Genomic DNA, 17,172 nt, shown 5'->3' with positions numbered 1-17,172 from the left:
CCCACCATACACTCCACACCCCTCTCATCTACATACTACCCCCACCATACACTCCCCACCCCTCTCATGTAAATACTACCCCCACCATACACTCCACACCCCTCTCATGTACATACTACCCCCACCATACACTCCGCACCCCTCTCATCTACATACTACCCCCACCGTACATTCCACACCCCTCTAATCTACATACTACCCCCACCGTACACTCCACACCCCTCTCATCTACATACTACCCCCACTATACACTCCGCACCCCTCTCATGTACATACTACCTCCACCATACACTCTGCACCCCTCTCATGTAGACACTACCTCCACCATACACTCTGCACCCCTCTCATCTACATACTACCCCCACCATACACTCCTCACCCCTCATGTACATACTACCCCCACCATACACTCCACACCCCTCTCATCTACATAATACCCACCATAAACTCCGCACCCCTCTTATCTACATACTACCAACCATACACTTCGCACCCCTCTCATCTACATACTACCCACCATACACTCCGCACCCCTCTCATCTACATACTACCCCCCACCATGCACTCCACATTCCTCTCATGTAAATACTACCCACCATACACTCCGCACCCCCCTCATGTACATACCACCCACCATACACTCCGCACCCCTCTCATGTACATACTACCCACCATACAATCCGCACCCCTCTCATGTACATACTACCCACCATACACTCGGCACCCCTCTCATGTACATACTACCCCCACCATACACTCCGCACCCCTCTCATCTACATACTACCCCCACCATACACTCCGCACCCCTCTCATCTACATACTACCCACCATACACTCCGCACCCCTCTCATGTACATACTACCCACCCCCATACACTCCGCACCCCTCTCATGTACATACTACCCCCACCATACACTCCGCACCCCTCTCCTCTACATACTACCCACCATGCACTCCGCACCCCTCTCATATACATACTACCCACCATACACTCCGCACCCCTCTCATGTACATACTACCCACCCCCATACACTCCGCACCCTTCTCATGTACATACTACCCACCATATACTCCACATTCCTCTCCTCTACATACTACCCACCATACACTCCACATTCTTTTCCTCTACATACTACTTGCCTCCATAGACTCTGCACCCCTCTCATGTACATATTACCCACCGTCATACCCTCCACTTTCCTCTCCTACTCAAATGTACCGCCACTGTACAGTAGGGGGCCCCTACTAGGGAGATGGTGACACGTGGCATACAGAAAAAACAGTGAGTGTGGATAAATGATGCTACCTATTGGGCATGGCTTTTTAGTTTGATTAGAAATTTTTTTTTTTTTTTTTATATATTCTTTAGTTTTATTTTTTATACAATTTTTTTTTTTTTTTTTTTTTGCGTCTTTTGGTGAAAGTTTTTGGTTTCTTTGGTGAGATATCAGGGGTCTAAGCAGAACCCTGAAGTCTCACTTTTGAGACAGAGAAAGGAAATGAGGAAACACGTTCCCCAGTTCCTTTCTCTATAGCGTCAGCTGCACTGCAGATGAATGAACAGGAGACAGAGGCTCCTGTTAATTCATAACCTAAAGCATAGTTTGCTATGAATGAACACAGTGAGTGATCAGTTCCAATCACTCACTGTGTTCTTTTAGAAAAGGTAGGTTTACCAGCCCCCTTTTCCTGGCCTCTATCCTGAAGATCCCCCCACAGCAGTCAGCTGGAGAGCAGAGGAGGGAAGTGGGGACACCTTTATTTTTTATCGATTGAATTATTTTTTCCATTATGGTCGTGAGTGGGGCCTCATGTCTAAGTTTTGCCTAAGGCCTCACAAAGCCTAGAGCCGCCTCTGCACACACCCCAAGTTTAGAAGGGAAATTTAAGGAAAAAAGACGTACATTTAAATGCCCATCAATGCAGCCTTGTCAGTATCATTTGCAGCCTTGTCATGCAGCCTGTCCGTCAGTGCAGCCTGTCCGTCAGTGCAGCCTGTCCGTCAATGCAGCCTGTCCGTCAATGCAGCCTGTCCGTCAATGCAGCCTGTCCGTCAATGCAGCCTGTCCGTCAATGCAGCCTGTCCGTCAATGCAGCCTGTCCGTCAATGCAGCCTGTCCGCCAATGCAGCCTTATGCATCGTTGTCCGCTCAGGGATGTCAGCTTTTATTTTTAAAAATGGCGCCGCCGAGATGTCCTGTGTATCTTGGCTTTCGGCCTCCTTCGGCCATACTCGGCGGCTTTCGCCTGCTCTCAGCCCTTCTCCAGAGCCAAGAAATCGCAGAGGATCGGCGTATAACACGCACCCGCGATTTTCCCCTGATTTTAAGGGGGGAAAAAGGTGCGTGTTATACGGCAATAAATACGGTAACCATTAAAAAAATGTTATGGGGATTTTAAACTACGAAGCTTGACGCCAATCCACGAGAAAGTGCAATTTTGAAGCATGTTAGGTATCTATTTACTCGGCGTAACTTCATCTTTCACATTATGCAAGAACATTGGGCTAACTTTATTGTTTTTTTGTTTTGTTTTTTAAAGCACAAAACATTTTTTTACATAAATACTGTGCGAGATAAAAAGTTGCAATGACCACAATTGTATTCTCTAGGGTCTCTGCTAAAAAAAAATGTTTGGGAGGTTCTATGTAATTTTCTAGAAAAAAAAAAAATTATGATTTTTACATGTAGGAGAGAAATGTCAGAATAGGCCTGGTTGGCAAGTGGTTAAATAAAAAAGCTGAGTAATCTAGTGAATTTGACTTGGTATCATCATCGGCAGTCCCTGTACCACAAAGCTAAGACTGGGAGAGGAAAAGGCAGCACAAAAAGCTAATCTGCTGTGCTGCAGTGCAAGAATGTGGTGATAGGAAGAGAGAGAGAAGAGCGACAGAGCAATGAGATGAGCTCATCTGCAGCAGGGGAAAAAGTCAGGGCTTACCTTGTGCTATGTGTATAACAAAATCGACAAACCTTGGCCAATCAAAATTGTCGGATGTAGTCATGTCTCCATCTAAATCATTGCTTTTCTTAACCACCTTTAGGAATTGGATTTCTGGCCCATCACTTTCTTCCTGGAAGGCACCTTCAGAAAAATCACAAAATGTAGAAAGAATATTATCTTCACTTCTTGCATGCTGGCTGTGTACAGTTGGGGATGATCACATAATTAAAGTGGATTTCATTAGGCCCCTTTCCCACCGGGGCAGTTTTCAGGCGCTACAGCGCTAAAAATAGCGTCTGAAAAAAACGGGCCCTTTCACTCCAGTGTGCATTAGTAGGATGTTGAAAAAAGTCCTGCTACCCGCATCTTTGGAGCGGTGAAAAGAGAGATGTTATTCACCGCTCCTACCAATTGAAATCAATGGGGCAGCGCGGCTATACCGCCGGCAAAGCGCCGCTGCAGCGGCGTTATGTGGGCGGTTTTAACCCTTTTTCGGCCGCTAGTGGGGGTTAAAACCGCCCCGCTAGGGGCTGCAGACCGCCGCTAAATTGACGGTAAAGCGGCGCTTTACCGCCGACGGCCGCACCGCCACAGTGTGAAAGGGGCCTTAAAGTGGTTGTAAGGGTTGAGGGTTTTATACCTTCATGCATGCTATGTATAAAGGTAAAAAATCTTCAGCGTGCTGCTCCCCCCCTCAGCCCCCTCAGCCCCTGCTAATACCTGAGCCCGATCTCGATCCAGCGATGTGCACAAGAGCAGCGGCTCTATCAAGTCTCTCCCTCCTCATTGACAGACACAACTGTAGGAGCCATTGGCTCCCACTGCTGTCAATCTCAGTCAGTGAAGAGGAAAGAGGGGCTGTGTCTTATAGACCTTTAAAGTCCCAAAAAGTTGAAAAGGAGGGGGGTGGGGGGGAGCGAAATTTCCCTTTTTGGGTAAAGTCCCACTTTAAGAGTGGGGATTCAGATTCTTACAAAATGGCCATTCCTGACTACTATGCAAGCCTGAAAAAAAAATAAAAAATAAAAACACACCTTGCAGTCCCTCCTGATGAGTGATGAAAGAAAGTGAGTAGGTAGTAGAAACTCTACATACATACACTTCCTAGTAAAATACATATTACTCTAGTATTCTACTATACTCACAGGGGCGTTTCTTAACGAATAGCAAAGTCTTTGTGTAATATGTGAATCAGTATCCCTTCTCCTAAAGGGTGTGTAGCAAATTGAAGAATCCTTAGTTCGTTCAATACTTCAACAATAGCGGTTTTATTATTCAAGCAAAGACAAGACTGACATCTGGTAACATATGGCATGGTGATGGCCTCAGAAGTAAGAAAGGGGCGTCTGATCTACATTCTCCAAAGTGTAGAGTTCTTTCTCTTCCCACCGATCCCAACTCTCCATAATCCAACTCCATTCTTATATTCTTTCATGATGTTATGTCAGCATATCCTAATAACACCCATATTTGCATATATACCTAATATGGTTCAGTCTAAAGATAAGTAGCATAACTCCACCCATTGTACCCTTTGAGAAAGTCACGTGGTGTGTGACGCAACGCGTCAGGGAGGAGCTAGGCGTCGATCGTCACTTCCGGCCGCGGCCCGAGACCGGAAGTACTGTTGTTTACATTCGCGAATTGCTGCATTTACATGTAAGTGTGGATATGAATAAAGTGGATTTGAATTTACTACACATTGGAGGCCCCCTTATTCTCTTCCCTTATTATCATATAACCCAGATTGTGGATTGTGGAGAGTACAAGCTGGTGTCCCGGAGTGTATATTTGGGAGGAGTTGGAAGATTGTTAGCCCACTATCCCTGATGTGTGATCCGGTCCCTAGGGACCTTGATTAAAGGTGAGAGGCTGGGGGAAACAAGGGGTGCACCATAAGCACTGAAGTGTGGAGGAACGGTGTATTTGCACTTTTAATCACATCGCATGGTTACCATCATCCTTTGGACTTATTGCACATTCTGTACAGATTTGAGTGGACTATTTATTTGCACTTTGCATTTTGTTTGGAGCAACACTATTTAATGATTTTTATTTATTGGTTTGATTGTGTGTTATGCGATTTGCACTATTGCACATATACACGTATTCATTTATATATGCAATTGATTTCTACGTTTTTTATATTTATATTATTGCACATTTGCACATATTTTTTGAAAATTATTGCACCGTATGAATTTCTTTACATATGGATTAGATTGATTTACGGTATTATATATATTTTTCTGAGAGTTCACAATTATGAAGATCTGTTTAGGATTCAATTATTTAGGTAGCGCCACATAAAACACCCCTTAAAAGAGGAAGTAAACCCTGATGGGTTTACTTCCTCTTTCATTCCCTGCAAAGGTAAAGCATAATGGACTACTATGCATCGCATCGCATAGTAGTCCATTATGTGTCACTTACCTGACACAGGAGCCAGCGAAGTCACCGCTGTCCCCTGTAGTCCGGCGCATCCATCTTTTCGGTGGGGTCTCGCAGCTCCGTAGCTGTCATTCGGCGGAGCCGCGATGACGTCACTCCCGCGAATGCGCACGGGAGCCGACACGCGTGGCAGCTCCATTGTTGGAAATGCCGCGCTCAGAGCGCCTGCGCGCCGCTGTCTACGGCGCATGCGCCGTAGATAGCGGTGCCTGTCTTCGGGCAAATATCTCCTAAACCGTATAGGTTTAGGAGAAATTTCTTGGACCTACAGGTAAGCCTTAGGTCCGGTTCACACAGGGGGCGACACGACTTGCCGTGCCGGGACCTGACAAGTCGCCCCCGTTCTGTACTACGGAACCGTTCTAAGAGGAGCGACTCGAGTCGCTCCGACTTAGAAAAAAGGTTCCTGTACTACTTTTGGGCGACCTCGGGCGACTTGCATTGACTTCTATACAGAAGTCATTTGCAAGTCGCCGCTGAGGTCGCGGCGCGGCAAGTCGTGTCGCCTCGTGTCGCCCCCTGTGTGAACCGGACCTTAATCTAGGCTTACCTGTAGGTCAAAGTGGTTTGTAAGGGTTTACAACCACTTTAACGCTACCCATTGTCCTGACATAGTAACTCAAAAATAGAAGTACCTACTCAGCAAAACCACTCCTCTCTGTACTCTCTGTTGTTCTGTGACCTTCAGAAACCATTACTTATTACCGTACATATAACTTGCATATATTTTCAGAAACTTTTATCACTTAAAATATTAATTAACTCAAAAACTTCTAACAAGCGACATCAAGTCACGAAATGCGTTGAGATAACAGATGTTGTGTTCAAATCGCATACTTCATCCAACCACGTCATTGTGGATTCTGTTCATGCATTATGTATTTGACTATATTTTAATCATGTGCTATAAAATTTTTGGCTTTTCTATATGTCTCATGTATCATGCCATCCATTTTTTTGGGGATTATTTATGTATTATGCATTGTTGTACGAAATAAAGTTTTTTTAATTTAAAGCAGTGCTCTGCCCAAAAAAAAAAAAAATAAATAAAAAATTAAAAGCCAGAAGCTACACATACTGCAGCTGCTGGCTTTTAAAGGAGTTGTAAAAAATGTTTTCTTGTCTAATATCTAGTAGGTACCGACATCGCTAAACGTATTATTTTTCATCGAAGTTATGTATCTATACATCTATATACGGTATGTATATAAGCCTCCGGCTGTCCTGCAATCATTCTGCCTTCCATTTCCTGCTTTGCGGTGAGCGCTCACTGTAGCGACGTCACCGCAATAATGAAACGACAGTACCCACTATGCTTAGCGGCATCGCGCATGCGCAGAGCCATTTTTTTCAATAATAACACTATCGAGAACAAGCAAAGTTCTCGGACCCCCGCCGACCTATTAAAATTAAGTACGCCCTCCTTCATGTTAAAAAAAAAAAAAACTAAAACTACGCCCATATTCTAAACACATTCCCACCTCCCCAGCCTACGCATCAGGACTGTACAATGGTACAGTATTTGAAACATATTTATACTGGTGAAATAGTAAAGCCTGTGTAATATATCTGATTATATTTCATTTTACAGTTATGGAATAGCTGATGAATTAAAAAGAATAAAAAAAATATTAATAATGTTGCTGCTGTACTTTCTAATAGCCGAGCATTAGATTACAAATCTCCAGGCAGCAAGGGGGCGGAGTCAAGGCGGGACAGTGAAGAAAAGAAACAAAGCCAAAGGGGGCGGGGCTGCTGAGCGGTATACACACCCACTAAGACACAGGATTCGATCCTATGAACGTAGAGAGTGTCCTGACGCACTCCTGTAGTCCTAGGGAGGGGGTGACACTCACCACCAGGCAGACCTGCTCACCTGGTGGTGGTAAGTTACATACAGAGTGACAGGAAGTGCTGAATTCTAAGACGAAAAAAGGACATTTGCAAGGAAAAACAAAAAGAGGGAGGTAAGTGAAGCAGCACTACATTAGGCAATAGGAAGCTAATTAGGAGATAATATTTTTTCCTTTACAACCCCTTTAACAATAAGACACTTACCTGTCCTGGAGTCCGGCAATGTCGGCACCGCAGCTGAAGTTTCCATCAGCTGTCTGGTGCTGCCGCCGCCGCCATTGCGGGTAAGGGTACCCCGGCAGTGTAGCCTTACGGCTTCACGACGGGAATCCTACTGCGCATGCGCGAGGCCCCGCTCCTCTCTCCTACCGGCCCGGCGACAGGGAGAGGAGGAGGGAGCCCTGTGGTGATGTCACTGGCTGCGGCCTGGACTCCCGGAAGTAGGAACAGGATCCCTGTCAAAGACAGGTATTCTGTCCCCCCCACCGAAAGGTGCCAATTGTGGTGCCGGAGGGGGAGAGGAGACAAATGAGCTTTAATATCTTACTCCATGCAGGTATTCAATTATATGTGTGGCAATATTTATGAGACAAATGTTCTACTCCTTTACATATATTATAGATAGGGCTGCAACTAATGATTATTTTCATAATCGATTAGTTGGCCGATTATTGTTTTGATTATTCGATTTATCAGTTAATAACCTTAAAAAAATATATAATATATATATATATATATATATAATTTAGTTAATATGTAAACTTAAAAAAAAAGGAAAAAGGATATATATATAATTTAGTTAATATGTAAACTTAAAAAAAAAAAAAGGAAATTTAGACTTAAATATCTCTATGCAGTGGTAAATATAAAATAACCAACTATATGGTTAGGGAGCAAAATCTCTAATCCACTCTGAGAATAACAGACAGAAGAGATATACACTATTAGAGGACATATACACCGTATATTACAATTAAAAGGTGAATCTGGTAAATATCAGACTTATTTAAAGAAAAAAAAGTTAAAGACTGCTTTGCCGATTTTCAAACAGAACTGTAATAAATTATATGCTGGCCATAAAAAAACAATGTCTTCCATTAAAAAAAAAAAAAAAAAAAAAAAATAAAAAAAAAGTAATTGTAAGAATGTTTGTTCGATTTTCTAATTGTTAGTGGGGGTCAAATCGAGGTTCGTTTTCAACCACAGTGACGGGAAAATTTAGAAATAATTAGAAAACTTCTTAGTCAAAGGAATTTTCAGACAGTGTATGTGGTTTTTGTTCAGAAATTACATAAAAACAGAATTTTAAAGAAAGTGAAAATTTCAAACAACATTCTTTCATTCAGCGAATGTACAAAGCTTTTTTCGTATGAATATTCCCATCTGAAAATTGATACATGTGTGGCCAGCATAAGGCTCAATACACACCTATGCCGTTTGCTTTTGATCTGTTTTTGCTCTGCGTTTTAATTTTTGCGCACGTGATTTTGCTGCAAATTTCCCCGTTTGCATTTTTTTATTTTTTTTTGCCAATTTGTTGTTGGGCAGATTAAAAAAACACAAATTGCTGCAAAAAAAAAAAAAAAAAAAAAAAAAAAAAAAAAAAGGCCCTGACGCTTTCCAAATACACAGCAGCTGAAAAATGCATGGTTGATCTTTTTTGTACTATAAAGGGCTAATATAATTTTCTTTTTAAACTCCATTATGTTACTGGCTGATTAATCGATTATGAAAATAGTAATCGATTTATTTCATAATCGATTAATCGATTAGTTGTTTCGGCCCTATAGATATGTTAATTATAATGCCACAACAATTTACCCTCCGCGTACCTCATTTAACCACTTGGCGCCCACACTACGTCATATGACGTCATGGGCTTTGTGGTGGTATATCTGAATGATGCCCGAGGCCACAGACATCATTCAGATATCGGCGTTTTCAACCGGCGATTCCCTGCACCATAAGAATGATCATAGCAGCTGTTCCGCCGCTTGATCGTTCTTACGGGCGGCGGGAGGGGACGCCCCCCCACCGCCCTCCGGTGCTTGTAAAGACTCACCACTTCCATGGGTGAGTCGGTCACAGGATCCGCCGCCCCCCGCATAATACCATAGAGATTTCCGGGGGACCAGGTCGTCCCCGGAGTCTCTATGATCGTTCGGAGGCCGGGCGCGATGTTATGACGTCACGCCTGGCCTCTGCATTCAAAATAATGGCGCCGATTTGGCTGGGAAGCCAGGATTGTTTTTTTTGTTTTTGTTTTTTATTTTAGGCTTCCCAGCCTAGAGGTGAAATATGGGGTCTTATTGACCCCCCCCATATCTCACTGTAAATATGTCCGATCGTGCCATATTCCTATTACAAGGGATGTTTACTTTTATTCCTATTACAAGGAATGTAATCAAAATTATATTTTTTTTAAAGTGTCAAAATAAAAAAATAAAAAATAAAAAAATTAACAATATAAATTTTTTTTTAAAGTGTCCCTGTCCCCGTGAGCTCGTACGCAGAAGCGAACGCATACGTAAGTCCCGCCCATATATGAAAACGGTGTTCAAACCACACATGTGAGGTATCGCCGTGAACGTTAGAGCAAGCGCAATAATTCTAGCCCTAGACCTCCTCTGTAACCTAAAATATGTAACCAGTAAAAAAATAAGAATAAAATTAACAAAAAAAATAAATAATTTAAAGCGCCCCTGTCCCCGTGAGCTCATATGCAGAAGCGAACGCATACGCAAGTCCCGCCCACATATGAAAACGATGTTCAAACCACACATGTGAGGTATCGCCGAGAACGTTAGAGCGAGGGCAATAATTCTAGCCCTAGACCTCCTCTGTAACCCAAAAGATGTAACCAGTAAAAAAAAAAAAATTAAAGCGTCACCTATGGGGATTTTTAAATACCAACATTTGGCGCCATTCCACGAGCGCGTGCAATTTTGAAGTGTGACATGTTGGGTATCTATTTACTCTGCGTATCGTCCTCTCTTTCACATTATGTAAAAAAATTAGGCTTACTTTACATTTTTTTTTTTTTTAAAGCATGAAACTTTTTTTTTTCTGGAAAAAACGTGTTCGAAAAAATTGCTGCGCAAATACCGTGCAAGATAAAAAGTTGCAACGACCGCCATTGTATTCTCTAGGGTCTTTGCTAAAAAAAAACATATATAATGTTTGGGGGTTCTATGTAATTTTCTAGCAAAAAAAAAAATATGAATTTTACATGTAGGAGAGAAATGTCAGAATTGGCCTGGATGCGAAGTGGTTAAAGTCCCGGCTACTTGTTATTTTTTGTATTGTATATACCAGTGATATGCAATTAGCGCACCTCCAGCTGTTGCAAAACTACAATTCCCATCATGCCTCTGCCTCTGTGTGTCATGTTGATGGCTGTCAGAGTCTTGCTATGCCTCATGGGACTTGTAGTTCTGCAACAGCTGGAGGTCCGCTAATTGCATATCACTGGTATATACTGTAGTTGTCTGAACTTATACATTGATGGGGTCGTGTACTGCACATACCTGCTAGCTCTTTAAAAATAAACTCCAGTTTCAATTGTTCTGGGGAAGAACCACCTAGAACCTCAGTCTTAAATTCAGCATCAGAGAACCTCAGATGCAGGATCTCTTTCTGCAGAGATTTCTTGAACCAAGGACCCCGCTCCTGGTCCGATCGTAGGTCAGGAATGGGGAACCGCACCGCAAGGTGGAGAGATGGAGCAGACACTAGCACAGAGGTCCGAGTGTTTACCGGGGAACGGGAATCATCCAAGAGCACCTCTGGAAAGTCCTTGTGCTGAAAAGAAAATAAGGAAAAACAGCCCATGAAAACGAGCTTGTAAACCCAAATCTCATCGTTACATTATGTTCCCCAAGGTTAGAATACACAAAAACTGACCAAACTAATGTGTTTGTTGTAGGAGGTGAAGAGATGGGACGTCATCATTTCCACGGTGCCCAGTTTCTGTGGCTGGAGCAAGGAGTTCAGTCTATCTACAATAGTAATGTCCAGTTCACACGAGGCGGAACTCAATTGGACCTGAAGTTCTGATCTCTGTGGGACTGAACCAAGCCGTCCAGAACTACCCTGAAAATAAAGAAAAAAAACAAAAAACAAAGAATTAGTGCATAAAAGTAATCAAAATGAATTGGAGTGAGGATACAGAATGAAAAGCGGAACGATAAAATTTGCACTGGTGCCTTTTGGAACAGAAATGTTCTTTTTTGATTCAGTAGACCACAGCAAAGGGGAGAGCGAGTAATCAAAAAAGGGGTTTGCATCAGAAAAGACCAGGGCTGGCGGTACCAGGAGGGTTAATGTGAGAGGTAAAGATGAGGCCAATGCGAGGGATACATGAAGGGAGAGCGTGCGGGTTAGTGTTGGGCTTACAAGGAGGTTACTATAAGACCCCTTTCACAATGGGGCGTTTTTCAGGTGCTTCAGCGTTAAAAAAAGCGCCTGTAAAGCGCTTGAAAAAGCCTCATCTGCAATCCCAATGTGAAAGCCTGAGTGCTTTAAGAGCCCTTTCACAATGTCAGCGCCCAAAAAAGCTCGTACAGCGCTGCTTAAACTAGCAGCGCTTTACCAGCGTTTTTCGAGCGTTATTGGGGCGCTTTTAACCCCTGCTAGTGGCCAAATAAAGGGTTAAAAGCGCCCACAAAACGCTGCTGCCAGTAGCGCTTTTCAGGCGCTTCCCATTGATTTCAATGGGAAGGGGCATTTTAGGAGCCGTGTATTCACCGCTCCAAAAGCTGCTTGCAGGACTTTGACGCCCTGCCAGCGCAGCGCCTCAGTGTGAAAGTACTCGGGCTTTTACATTGGGATTGCAGTTGCGGCTTCTTTCAGGCGTTTTATTTAAAGCTAAAACGCCTGAAAAATGCTCCAGTGTGAAAGGGATCTCAGTGTGATAGCACTTGGGCTTTTACACTGGGATTGCAGTTGCAGCTTCTTTCAAGCGCTTTACAGTCGCTTTTTTTTTTTAACGCTAAAGCACCTGAAAAAAGCCCCAGTGTGAAAGGGGTCTAAGGGCCTGTGTTGACAGTTAATGTTATAACGTTCTTTCTCCCCATACATGTCTATGGGAATACAAAAGCAGCTTGAAAGCAGGTCAAATGTATGCCAGAAGAATGCCAACTGCAGGTCAAATGCACCTGCCAATGAAATCTAAATGGTCTTAGTATTACTGCTACATGGCGGCAGCTCTGCACAGGATCACGTATACATACGCGATTCTGCATTTCCGCCTGCAGGGGGCGCTTCTTCACAGCAGAAGTGGATCTGTGGGTGCCGGGCACTCAATGTCCTCCAGCACCTGCCGATTGTCCGTAAACATCACAGAACGGGGATCTGCCTATGTAAACAAGGCAGATCGTCGTTCTGACTAGGGGGAAATTATGGATTCTGTGTTCCTGCAGGGAATAAAATCCATCACTTCCCCAAGTAAAAGCAGCACATACATTACACAAACACTGGCTAGGCACACAGTTAACTGTTTGATCGCCCTAGATGTTTAACCCCTTCCCAGCCAGTGTCATCAGTACAGTGACAGTGTATATTTTTTATCACTGTATTAGCGTTACTGATTCCCGCAAAGTGTCAGCTCGTGTCCGATTGTCCGCTGCAATATCACAGTCCCGTTGATCGCCATTACTAGTGTAAAAAAAAAAAAAACATAAATATATCTCATCGTTTGTTGATGTTATAGCGTTTGCTTAACCACTTTCAGCCCCGGACCATTTTGCTGGCTTAAGACCAGACCACTTTTTGCGATTTGGCACTGCGTCGCTTTAACTGACAATTGCGTGGTCGTGCGACGTGGTTCCCAAACAAAATTGACGTCCTTTTTTTCCCACAACTAGAGCTTTCTTTTGGTGGTATTTGATCACCTCTGCGTTTTTTTTTTTTTTGCACTATAAACAAAAATAAAGCGACAATTTTGAAAAAAAAAAAAAAAAACATTATTTTTTACTTTTTGTTTTGTTTGTATAATAAATATCCCCCAAAAATAAATAAAAAACATTTTTTTTCCCCCTCAGTTTAGGCCGATACGTATTCTTCTACATATTTTTGGTAAAAAAAAATTTAAAAAAAAATCGCAATAAGCGATTATGGATTGGTTTGCGCAAAAGTTAGAGTTTACAAAATAGGGGATCGTTTTATGGCATTTTTATTAATAATTTTTTTTTTTACTAGTAATGGCGGCAATCAGCGATTTTTATTGTGACTGCAACATTATGGCGGACACATCGGACATTTTTGACACGTTTTTGGGACCATTGTCATTTATACAGCAATCAGTGCTATACAAATGCACTGATTCCTGTGTAAACGACACTGGCAGTGTAGGGGTTAAGTGTTCCTAGGGGCGTGTTACTGTGGGGGGGCTGGGCTTTGTGTTAGTGAACACTTATCTCTGCTCCAGTCACATGGAGCTGAGATCAGCGTCATTAGTTGCTAGGCAGAACAGGGAGATGCTGTTTACAACGGCATCTCCCCGTTCAGCCTCCCCGTGAGACGATCGCGGGTATCCCCGCAGCGATCGAGTCCGCGGGACCCACGACCGGACCCACGGGGGTCCCGACCAGCATGCGAGTGCGCCTCCGGCAGCGTGTGCGCGCGATGGCAGGGCGGCATATAGTAATGGACGTACCTGTACACCAATATGCCTGTGCTCGTGCCATTCTGCCGACTTACATCGGCGTGCGCGTCGGGAAGTGGTTAAACCAATTCATATACAATTATTGTGATTTATTTTTTATTTTTTTAATCAAAAACCATGCAGCAGAATACATATTGGCACTCAAAGCCCAGGACGTCATATGACGTACCTTGAGCGGCAAGTGGGTAATGCATCATGTCCCTTGTGCTGCTGGCTCCTGGTTTCCTTGAAATCCTCCTTCATTGATGATCCCCCACACAGCCACCACCATGATTTTCTGGTGCAGGAGGGGGTTAATAGAACTGAGTGAACTGTCATTTGCACTCATCAACAGTGCCAGTTTATGCCCACCCTTTTCACCTAGTTCCTTCATTTATAGAAGTCGATACTACAGCTTCTATGAATGAAATCTGATCAATGAATGGAGGAGGGGTGGGTGACTGAATGGTCTGTCTCCTCCATTCATAGGTTGAGTTTCATTCATAGAAAGGGTAGTACCAGCAGTGTCCACCGCAGCAAAAAATAATGGTAACAACTCACCTGAGCGCCTCTGTTCTCAGATTGCTTATAATGCAGGTGAATGCATGGAGATGATCCGCCATCCACGTCTTTTTCTAAGTCAAATTTTAGCAGCTTCACAAAAAGAACAAAAACAAAAAAAAAAAAATACAAGCTGTTATAGGAAACCTGAAGAGAGGAAAATATATAGTCTGGCATTGCCAACCTCTATCTGAAAATGCTAGTTGCCCGGTTATCTCGGGTTAAAATGGCTTTTAAACCAGCAAAGTCCAAGCAAAGTTATAACTCCCTTTCTGCATGCTTTTTCCCGGTCATTGACTAGAAGTAATGATCAGCAAGACTGCTAGCATTTTCAGAAGGTAGTTCATAATAGTATTGTCTATATTTTCAGTATAGAATTGACAGAAAAAGGGGGTTGGGAGGCCTGGTTCCCATATCAGGCTCCCTGGAAACAGGGGTGAGCTAGCGGACTATCACGGTACATGTAGGATATTGATAACGAAATAATGCAACCAAGGTAAAAAACAAACAAAATTTATTTAGATAATAAAAACATTTGACAATATATGAGTTGGTACAAATGGTGACGTATTTCTACTAGTTTCGCTCGACATGAGCTTCATCAGGAAATATATACGTCTGTGGAGAAACGCAGGTATGTTACATTAAACAAGGGTTTTCAAAACATTTAGCATATAATATAGCGACATATAGGACGGGAAAAAGTAAATACAGCATAATATTTACTTTTTTATTCAGATGTCGGCTTGCCCGTCCTTATTGCCTCCCCCAGTCGCCGGGGGAGACCCTTTTGGGGCCTTTTAGGCGCTGTGTTGGTACATCATTCGGGGTAAGAGCCATATTATGCGGTATTTACTTTTTCCCGTCCTATATGTCGCTATATTATATGCTAAATTATATGCTAAATGTTTTGAAAACCCTTGTTTAATGTAACATACCTGCGTTTCTCCACAGACGTATACATTTCCTGATGAAGGTCATGTCGAGCGAAACTAGTAGAAATACGTCACCATTTGTACCAACTCATATATTGTCAAATGTTTTTATTATCTAAATAAATGTTTGTTTTTTACCTTGGTTACATTATTTCATGATCAATATCCTACATGTACCGTGATAGTCCGCTAGCTCACCCCTGTTTCCAGGGAGCCTGATATGGGAACCAGGCCTCCCAACCCCCTTTTTCTGTCTAATTTTGGATGATGGTACATTTCAATTATCTAGCTAACTAACTGACCAGACGAGGCCTTTACTGTTAGTATCTTTACATATTTAACAGTATAGAATTGAATAGTACTGAATCTAAACATCAAAAAATAAAATAAATTTAAAAAAAATAAAATAAAAAAAGGACACATCCATCCATGTTACCTCTGTATAGTGAGGAGGAACAGACTGCGAATCACTGGGGAAAAGGCACTCCAGGAGCTCCGTCTGCCCAATACACACGTCAGTGCTGAAACTCCGAGCACCCGACCTCTGGCGCTGTTCATGGGAGATTTTTATTTGAGCCCCTATGAATCTATCAAGGCATAAAGACAAAATTAGCTTAAAGCATATTATAGATTTATTTATAGTTTGGCTATAATGCTGTTAAATTAACCATTACCATCCGTCTTCAAACCCGAAAATCATAAATATAATATATTGGAGCTCATCACTCCTAAGTTGGGGTGGATGCATTAATGAAGCAGTCCCCAACCTTCTTGGCACCAGTGACCGGTTTCATGGCAGTCATTTTTTGGGTTGTGGCGTTACAGAGTTGGCCCTCAGCCCCCTTTAACATCACAATCTGCCTTTACAGCACAGTCCCCCCCCCCTTACATCTGTGATCTGTGTCCACAGTCCCCCTTTTTTACCATTTCAACTGCGTCCTCGGTTCCCCTTCGCATAACATCCCCCCTTTACATTACAGTGCCCCTTTACAGTGCAGTGTCCTTTAATGTAAAGGGGGTTTGTGATATAAAGGGGACTGCACTGTAAAAGGACACTGTGATATAAAGGGGGCTGCACTGTAATCATTAAAGTGCCCCTTTACAGTGCAATCTCCTTTAATGTAAAGGGGGGCTGTGATATAAAGAGGACTGCACTGTAATCATTACAGTACAGTCCCCTTTATATCACAGTGCCCCTTTACAGTGCAGTCCCTTTATATCAAAGTACCCCTTTACAGTGCAGTCCCCTTTATATCACAGTGCCCCTTTACAGTGCATTCCCCTTTATATCACAGTGCCCCCCTTTACAGTGCAGTCCTCTTTATATTACAGTGCCCCTTTACCATGCAGTCCCCTTTATATCACAGTGCCCTTTATATCACAGTGCCCCTTTACAGTGCAATCCCCTTTATATCACAGTGCCCCTTTACAGTGCAATCTACTTTAATGTAAAGGGGGCTGTGACATAAAGAGGACTGCACTGTAATCATTACAGTGCAGTCCCCTTTATATCACAGTGCCCTTTTACAGTGCACTCCCCTTTATAGTGCAATCCCCTTTATATCACAGTGCTCCTTTACAGTGCAGTCCCCTTTATATCACAGTGCTCTTTTACAGTGCAGTTCCCTTTATATCACAATGCCCCTTTTTTATCACAGTGCCCCTTTACAGTGCAGTCCCCTTTATATCACAGTGCCTCTTTACAGTGCAGTCCCCTTTATATCACAGTGCCCCTTTACAGTGCAGTCCCCTTTATATCAGTGCCCCTAGCAATCCCAGCCCCAG

The 17,172-nt window shown here is 42.9% G+C and overlaps 1 protein-coding gene across 1 annotated transcript in view; it reads right to left on the bottom strand.

Moving 5' to 3' along the window:
• Positions 1-17,172, bottom strand: part of ATG2B (autophagy related 2B) — a gene marked incomplete in the record, with an annotated part of 199,484 nt that overhangs the window by 109,807 nt on the left and 72,505 nt on the right. The window contains 5 exon segments of the mRNA XM_077466778.1: positions 2,973-3,084; positions 10,776-11,049; positions 11,152-11,340; positions 14,453-14,545; positions 15,824-15,974. Coding sequence (XP_077322904.1) covers positions 2,973-3,084; positions 10,776-11,049; positions 11,152-11,340; positions 14,453-14,545; positions 15,824-15,974 — 819 coding nt within the window.

The sequence above is a fragment of the Lithobates pipiens genome, unplaced genomic scaffold (genome assembly GCF_037356315.1).
Source record: "Lithobates pipiens isolate NorthernLeopardFrog02 unplaced genomic scaffold, aLitPip1_a1.2 Scaffold_37, whole genome shotgun sequence".
Classification (NCBI taxonomy): domain Eukaryota; kingdom Metazoa; phylum Chordata; class Amphibia; order Anura; family Ranidae; genus Lithobates; species Lithobates pipiens.
The sequence above is the reverse complement of the archived record's forward strand: the minus strand, read 5'-3'. Positions and strand labels throughout refer to the sequence as shown.